At 43.0% G+C, this 9343-nt stretch overlaps 1 protein-coding gene across 1 annotated transcript; it reads right to left on the bottom strand.

Annotated features, from left to right (window-relative positions):
• Positions 1-2211: 2211 nt before the first annotated feature.
• Positions 2212-2985, bottom strand: LOC124695162. The gene has a single exon (XM_047228048.1). It carries the CDS (start codon positions 2983-2985, stop codon positions 2212-2214), a length of 774 nt encoding a protein of 257 aa, XP_047084004.1.
• Positions 2986-9343: the final 6358 nt, after the last annotated feature.

Here is a 9343-nt window from a genome sequence, read left to right as displayed (position 1 = left end):
TGGGGCGCGGGGAAAGAAAGGGGAAGCAATGGCACGGGCACGGGCGCGGGGCTGGCTCGGGCTCCCATTTTGCAACGGTCACCCGGGCAAGCTGTGGGTCCGGCGCGCTAACATGGACAAGTTGTGGGTCCCACGATGATCTGGATAAGTGGAGACATATCCACTGCGGGGCACCAACAGCGGCCCCACTTGCCAGCACCAACCAACGGTCAACTAAACGGGAATCCTCCCGTCCGAGCTCCTTCTGCGGGTTTCAGACATGGGCTTGGGGAAAACTGAGAAAAAACCAAGTAGGTGGGGAAAACTGAGTACGACTAAGGACCCGAGGGCACAAAAATAGAAATCCCTTAGTTGTAACCTGGCCATAATATTTGCTAGATAAATGCGTTGAGAAATGAGTAGCTATGCACCCCTATATGACTATTCAAGCAGCATGAATCCATTTAACTTGTTTTCTAAGTAGAACGCGGATTTCTATGCATAAAAGTGGTTTTGAATTTCGGCTTAAATTATTCTTCGGCAAAGTCAAATAAAAATCAAGAATAACGAAAAATAAGTTTGTTAGCTGACTTTGAAAGGACACGAGCGCTTGCCAAGAGGGGGATCGATATGCGTTTAAAACTTTTGCGATATTGACTTGAACAAATGCTAAATAAAACTAGCGTTTAATTTGTCGACCGCAAAACCGACATAAGTTAAGCTCAACTATGTGCACTAACAACGTATGCTAATAAGATATACAACTTCAAACACAAAGGATATCACAAAATAAAGTGCATAACCAAAGAAGCTCAGGTAAATTGATAACCGAGGCATGTGGAGGGGATGATGTATCTCGAAGTTCACGCCCTTGCGGATGCTACTATGTACTATCCTTTGAAGAAATGTGGAGGCACAAGGCTCCCCCAGTGACACAATATTCTCCTTCAACCTTTCCACCGACAGGGAAGTCATTGATCCACTATGGGACCCTTGAGACGGTCACTGAACCCATACAAGATTAGGGTTATCTCCACAAGTCAATTGGAGGCTCCCAAGTAATTTTCACAAATACCACAAGTTTGGGGCAATATTCACAACTTAATTGGAGGATCCCAAGTAATCACTACCAAGATCACAAAGTCGTCTAGGGTTTCAAGAACCCAAGAGGAACAAGCTCCGGTTGCAAGCACCCAAGAGTATTTAGCTCACGAACTTTCACTAACAAAATCTTAGTGGAGAACTCGAACTGATGCAACAAAAGCAATGAAAAGAACACAATAAGTTATCTAATCCTTCTCTCGAATCCCACGACAACAACTAATGTTATGGAGGATATGAGAGAAAGAACAAATGAAGAAATCCACGAAATTAGGCGCAAAACCGAGAAACCAATCCAAGAAATTAGGGCCCGGAGATTTTGGGGTCTAAGATCGGAGTCTACTCGCCTCCGGTGATGTCACCTTTGGTGTCGAAGAAATAGCACGGCCTATTTTATTATTCTACTTAATAAAATTTTCCGAGTGGTACTCTTAGCAAAGCCAAAGCTACCAGACCCACTTGTCAGGGCAACAAGTTCAAACCTCGACTAAGACGCACTATTAAATATAAAAATAGTTGCAGCCTCCCAATTATCCTACCTCATGTCAAGGGCTCAAGGCTGGACATATGAGAAGACGGTAGCCACGGAAAGATCTTAGACATGAGATCGACATATTAAGACATCCTAGTTTTCTAATGTCATATTCAATTAATGCACTAGCCATGTTTTCAAAAGTCCAAACTATTACTGCTACTGTAGTAAAGGTTAGGCTATACATTTTTACATTGTGAGCATGCTCACGACAAAGCCTGCATATGCATATGCATTCCACTCCACGAACTCGTTTAATCAGATATGCTTCACCGTGTGTTCTAGGCACCCGGCAAATTACATATTTTCTATATTGACACCGAATAAAAAATATCGTTTTGCATTAAAGTTATCATTTTTTTCTCATAGCAGATGACGTTGAAGCCACCCCAACCAGCATATGGGAAGCATATCTGAACTACAAACCCAAACATGATCGAAAAGTTCCGATTTCATAGCAGGTTGAGCAGCACCATATCGATATACCGCAACTTAATTAGGCCCACTCAAAAACGAACTTGGAATTTGACACAGAATCACCAACGTCGTCGAGGTTCCCAAAGTAAGTAACTGAAAAAAGTTTATATAACTTCGGCCAATCAATCCTCTGCTGCCGGAAGAAAAGATCGCTCGAACTCGGCATCCATGAGGACGCCGGCCATGACATGGACCACGGTCTGGTCCCTGACGATATCGGCGCACTCTGACCGCACGCCGTTGACGACGAGAGCCCCGTCCGCGTCCCTCCAGGCGTACATCTTCAGTCCAGAGACGGAGTCCAGTAGCCTCACCCGCTCGCGCAGAGGCACGTCCTCAGAGCGCAGGCGCCGGGGCACCGCAGAGAAGCCGAGCACGCGCGAGACGACGGCATAGGTGTCGTCCTTGGCCTTCCCCTCGGCGAAGCTCTCGTTTGGCCGCAGCTTGAGGACGCGGCGGAAAGATTCCGGCGAAGGCACCAAGGCGGTGAAGGCGAGGTCCTTCGGGAGCATGGACAGCATCATCTCGCCGAACTCCCCAAGACTCGCGCTCATGGCCGCGCATTGAGCAGAAGGAAGAGGATTATGTGTGGGCGATGATGTTGTGTGGATGTCGTGGCGGGGTGGTGGCGAGGAGCGAGGAAGGGAGATGAGCAGGAGGACGATTAAGAGTAGGGTCACCATCAAGGCGGCAGCGAGGAGGCTACTCCGTCGCTGCTGGAGCAGCCGTGGCCTGAGCCGGAAGAGCGCCTTCTTGCTCCTTGTCGCCATGATATTCAGAGATGTGTAGTCTATGTTGACACACATCACACACACTGTGCGTAGGTGTTTCTCCCATGTGAAGAGAAGAGGGCAGAGGCCAGACGGCGTCGGGGTGCGCACGGCACGAGCGGACATGGCGGATCTGCTGGTTGGGCGTGCTCCGTTTCCAATGTTTTCTTTAGCCTCCGACGCTGGAAACTAAGCGCGGTAACGTGAAACGTATGCTGCCGACCTTTGACAAGCAGAAACAAACATGCCATGTCGGGAGCGCCTACATCGCCCGCTGGCGCAAACGACCACGCATCGCTTGCGTGCCTCCTTACTGGGCCGGCCCAGGTAAGCGCTTCATTCTGTAGTTTTTTTTATTTTTCCATTATTTTGAATAAATTTCCAGATTTGAAAGAAATACAGATTTCAAAAAGTATAATTTGAAGATTTTTAGATTCAAAATTTGCCTAGATTCGCAATTTGCTCACATTTAAAATTTGTTCGAGTTTAAAATTTGCTTTACTTTGAAATTTGCTCGAATTTAAAATATGTTTAACTTTAAAATTTGCTAAACTTCAAAATTTTCTTAACTTTGAAATTTGCTCGAATTAAAAAATCAAAAATAGAAAGAAAGAAATAGAAAAAAGAAGAAAACATACAAAAAGCAAAGAAAAACAGAAACGAAAAACCCAAAACCGAAAGAAAACCAGAGAGAGAAAGACAAGCAGAACCGCTCTGCAATGAACCTAAACAAACAAAAACCAAAAATCCGCTTATCGGGCCGACCCAAAACTCGATCGCACGCAGGCGTAGCGTATTAACTTGCGCAAGCGATAAGTAGGATTTGTCTCCATATCGGGAAGCTCAAGAGCCATGTGATCTCCATGGCCCGTACAAGGTTTGACGGGGGATGTTGTATACCGACCTGGTAGGCACGTACCAGGCGCCGCACACCCCAGGCGGGTGGTTTGGGCCGGCCCAACATTTTGTTTCACTTTTTCTTTTTCTTTATTTTGTTTTTGTTTTTCATTTTATTTTCTGCCTTTCTTTTTTATGTTTTATAAATCTTAATCGGAGGTTTCAAAATTTGAAAACATTATTTTTGAAAATTTCATATTTTTTATATATGAACAATTCTTGAATGTGAATATTTGAAAATTTGAACAATTTTTATATCTTGAACAATTTTTGAATTACAAAAAATTTCATACTTTGAACAATTTTCGAGTTTGAACAATTTTTATATTGGAATAATAATTTTTAATCTGAACATTTTTCAAAAATATCTCTTTTTAAAATTTGATTTTAAAAAAATATGTACAAATTTAAGATGAACATTTTTAATTTGAACATATTTAAAATAAACATTTTTTAATTTGAACCAATTATTAATTGAATTTTTTTAAGCTTGAACATTTTTAAAATTTGAACATTTTTAATTTGAACATTTCCCAAATTTGATGTTTTTATATTTGAACATTTTTAAAATTTTATCGTTTTTAAAAAATTCTATTTTTTGAATCTGGAAAATAAAAGTAAAAAAAAAAGAAATAAAAAAAGAACAAAAGAAAAACAAAACATAAAACAAAAACATGAAAAAAAGAAACAAAAAAGAAAAGAAAAACGAAAAAGAGGCATTGATGGTGTTCTGGTGATGGCGATAGACAATCTGACTGAGCGTTCCTGTGGAAGCGGTTGAAAAATCCCAAGAGAAAGGTGTGATGAGCGCAACAACAAGTTTTCCCTCAGTACGGAACCAAGGTTTAATCGACCAGTAGGAGAAAGAAGTGACTTCTGAAGGTGTTGCTAGCTGACTAGTGGTAGTGCGCACTACCGCCGTCAGCAACAACGTGGAACCTGCACACAGCACAACCAAGGTATTTTGCCTCAACTTGCAGTGTGGTTGCTAATCTCACGGGTTTGCTGAACACAAAGGATTAGACGTATCGAGTGGAAGAAGATGTTTGCAGTAATTAAAAAGAACATGAATTGCAGTAAGTAAACAGAACATGATGATTTTATCAGTGTAAAATAAAGGACCGGAGTCCACAGTTCACTAGAGGTGTCTCTCCACAAAAATAAATAGCATGCTGGGTGAACAACTGGGAAATTGACAGAATATCGACCATACATGAAAAGATGATTACTATGAGATTTGATTGGGCATTACAACATAATACATAGACCGTAATTAAACTGCGTCTATGACTAATAATCCACCTTACGGTTATCGTCCGAAACCCTTTCAGTATTAAGTTGCAAGCAACAGATTATCGCATTAAACAATGTGTGTAAAATAAATAATAGAATTACCCTTAGATAAAATATTGTTGTTTTCTCTCCAATAGCAACAATACATCTACAATCTTAGAAGTTATTGTCACTCTCCCAGAAAACTAGAGGCATGAACCTACTACTACTATCGAGCATAAATACCCCTTTTGGAGTCACAAACATCTACTTGGCCAGAGTTTCTACTAGCAACAGAGAGCATGCAAGATCACAAATAACATATGACATGAATATATAATCGACATCAACATAGTATAGAATATTCATCAGATCCTAGCAAACACAATATGTAGGATTACATAAGGATGATCTTGATCATGTAGGGTAGCTCACTAGATCTATACATGAAGCACAAATTGTAGAAGACAATCATCTAGCTACTGCTATGGACCTATAGTCCAGGGATGAACTACTCACGCATCACTTCGGAGGCGGGCATGGCGATGTAGATGCCTCCGGCGATGATTTCCCCCTCCGGCAGGGTGCCGGGAAGAGCTTCAGAACCCCTCGAGATGGGTTCTGCGATAGCGGCCGCGACAGAACTTTTCGTGGATGGAGGCTCGAGTATCTAGGATTTTCCCGAGAAGATGTATAAATAGACGGAGGATATAGGTCGGGGGGGGGGTGCCTGGGGGGCCCACACCACCCTAGGCGCGGGCCACACCCAGGCCGCGCCATGGGGTGGTCTGGCCGCCCTGTGGCGCCTCTTCGACCCCACTCTGGACTTCGTCTTCATTTCGGTAAAATATTGACTTCGGCTTTTGTTTCGTCCAATTCCGAGAATATTTCATGTACAACTTTTCTGAAATATAAAAACAAAAAATAGGGAACTGGCACTGTGGCATCTTGTTAATTGGTTATTGTCGGAAATCATATAAAAGTGCATCAAAGTGTAAGCAAAACATATATAAATTGATTTAAAACAAGCATGGAGCATCAAAAATTATAGATACGTTTAAGACGTATCAGACAGACCGCACCTAACTGGGCTGGCCCGTATCGCGCACGGGGTGTGCGGCGCGCGGTATGCCCTGACCTGGTCAGTGTATAGGGTTTGCCAGGTTTGACACCCTTTCTTTTGGAGGCATGCCGGTTGATGACCCACAAGTATAGGGGATCGCAACAATCTTCGAGGGAAGTATTACCCAATTTATTGATTCGACACAAGGGGAGACAAAGAATACTTGTAAGCCTTAACAGCAGAGTTGTCAATTCAGCTGCACCTGGAAACAGACTTGCTCGCAAGAGTTTATCGAGTAGCAACGGTTTTATAGCGATGGGAATAGTGAAATAACAGCAGCGGTGAAATAAAGACAGCGATGAGTGATTATAGTAAACAGCGAGGATTAAAATACCGTAGGCACAGGGACGGATGAACGGGCGTTGCATGGATGAGAGAATTCATGTAACAATCATGGTAGGGCATTTGCAGGTAATAATAAAGCGGTATCCAAGTACTAATCAATCAATAGGAATGTGTTCCATATATAGTCGTACGTGCTCGCAATGAGAAACTTGCACAACATCTTTTGTCCTACCAGCCGGTGGCACCCGGGCCTCTAGGGAAACTATTGGAAATTAAGGTACTCCTTTTAATAGAGTACCGGAGCAAAGCATTAACACTCCGTGAACACATGTGATCCTCACATCACTACCATCCCCTCCGGTTGTCCCGATTTCGTCACTTCGGGGCCATTGGTTCCGGACGACAACGTGTGTATACAACTTGCGAGTAAGACCATAAACAATGAATATCATGATGAAACAATAACATGTTCAGATCTGAGATCATGGCACTCGGGCCCTAGGGACAAGCATTAAGCATAACAAGTTGCAACAATATCATAAAAGTAACATCTACGGATACTAGGCACCATGCCCTAACAATCTTGTGACTATTACATGATCAATCTCATCCAATCCCTACCATCCCCTTCAGCCTACAGCGGGGGAATTACTCACACATGGATGGGGGAAACATGGCTGGTCGATGGAGAGACGTCGGTGGTGATGGCGGTGAAGATCCCCTCCAATTCCCCGTCCCGGCGGAGTGCCAGAACGGAGTTTCTGGTCCCGAGGCGGAGTTTCGCGATGGCGGCGGCGTACTGGATGGTCTCTGGAAATATCGACGTACCCCCTGGTGTTTTTAGGTCGAGGGCGATAAGTAGTCCGAAGGAGGGCGTCGGAGGCCTGCCGAGGGGGCCACACGCTAGGGCCGCGCGCCCCCCCTCCTGGGCCGCGCCGCCCTAGGGTGTGGGGCCCTCGGGCCTCCACCTGACTTGCCCTTCGGCTCCGTGAGTCTTCCGGGAAAATAGGGCCTTCGTATAAATTCCGAGGTTTTTCCCGAAAGTTGGATTTCTGCACAAAAACGAGACACCGGAATAGTTCTGTCGAAAACAGCGTTAGTCCGTGTTAGTTGCATCCAAAATACACAAATTAGAGGCAAAACAATAGCAAAAGTGTTCGGGAAAGTAGATACGTTTTGGACGTATCAACTCCCCCAAGCTTAGCTTATTGCTTGTCCTCAAGCAATTCAGTTAACAACTGAGTGCGATAAAAGAACTTTCACGAACACATTTGTTCATATGATGTAAATATTCTCATGATATGGCAAGTTCTTAAGCAATTCATAATAAGGTACATGCAAATAAAGTCATCTAGTAACTGTGTCAATCATAAAAGAGATACCAACAAACTAATAACAAGCATTATGAAACACTTCAATAAGCAGGATTGCAATGTTCATAGAAGGATATGATAAACTGGTATCTCGCTTGCTCGTATTTGTAGCAAAACATAAATGCCCAGGCACCTCTGAAGTTCATAGAAAGACTAGAAGTAAATTTGTCAAAGATAAAAGCATCAAATTTATACCACAGCTGATCATATTTTGGGACAAGCATGTTATACTAAGAATGACAGTCATGCTCTCAAGAAAGTGCTCAAAGAAAGGATGGTGACTCAACATAAAAGTAAAAGATTGACCCTTCGCAGAGGGGAGCAAGGATTAACATGTGCTAGAGCTTTTCATTTTTCAAAACAGAAGTAAAATTATTTTGAGAGGTGTTTGTTGTTGTCAACGAATGATAGTGGGTACTCTAACCACCTCGCCAACCAGACTCTCAAGAGCGGCTCCCATGAAGGATGTTATCTCTACCAGCAAGGTAGATCATCCCTCTTCTCTTTTGTTTACACATGTATTTTAGTTTCATTATGGATGACACTCCCCCAACCTTTGCTTACACAAGCCATGGCTAACCGAATCCTCGGGTGCCTTCCAACATTCACATACCATGGGGAAGTGTCTATTTGCAGGTTAAGTTGCTTACTGATGAATCAGAGCAAAACACATGAAGAGAATTATTAATGAAGGTTGATTAATTGGGGCTGGGAACCCCGTTGCCAGCTCTTTTTGCAAAATTATTGGATAAGCGGATGTGCCACTAGTCCATTGGTGAAAGTCTGTCCGGAGTAAATGACAAGGTTGAAAGATAAAACACCACATATTTCCTCATGAGCTATAAAACATTAACACAAATTGGGAAGTAGTTTGAAGGTTTTAAAGGTAGCACATGAGAATTTACTTGGAATGGTTTGAAATGCCATGCATAGGTATTTATGGTGGACACTTTGGAACAACTTGGTTTCAGATGTTTGGAAGCACGAGCAGCATTCCCGCTCAGTACAAGTGGAGGCTAGCAAAAGACTGGGAAGCGACAATCAAGAGAGCAATAACTGTCATAATCATGCTTGCGACAAAATAAAATTAATGGAGGCATAAAAGTGATACAAGAACTCCGAAACAAAGTAGATCAGCGAGGCTTAATTGACTTTTGTTTAGTCATATGCATGAGTGAGCATGTGCCAAGTCAATTCAAGTGAATTATTCAGAGGAGGATACCACAATGTTATACCGATCTATGAATAAAACAATGCAAGCAAATATCCATGACATGCTACTCATTATTAATAAATTGGAACTAATTATGAGAGATCGTAAACTACTAGACTTTCATTAAATGACATTGATGGCGTGTAACTCACACGTTCGTTGGGAACCCCAAGAGGAAGGTATGATGCGCACAGTAGCAAGTTTTCCCTCAGAAAGAAACCAAGGTTTAATCGAACCAGGAGGAGCCAAGAAGCACGTTGAAGGTTGATGGTCGCGAAATGTGATGCGGCGCAACACCGAGGATTCCGGCGCCAACGTGGA

Source organism: Lolium rigidum, chromosome 3, assembly GCF_022539505.1.
Source record: "Lolium rigidum isolate FL_2022 chromosome 3, APGP_CSIRO_Lrig_0.1, whole genome shotgun sequence".
Classification (NCBI taxonomy): Eukaryota; Viridiplantae; Streptophyta; class Magnoliopsida; order Poales; family Poaceae; genus Lolium; species Lolium rigidum.
The sequence above is the reverse complement of the archived record's forward strand: the minus strand, read 5'-3'. Positions and strand labels throughout refer to the sequence as shown.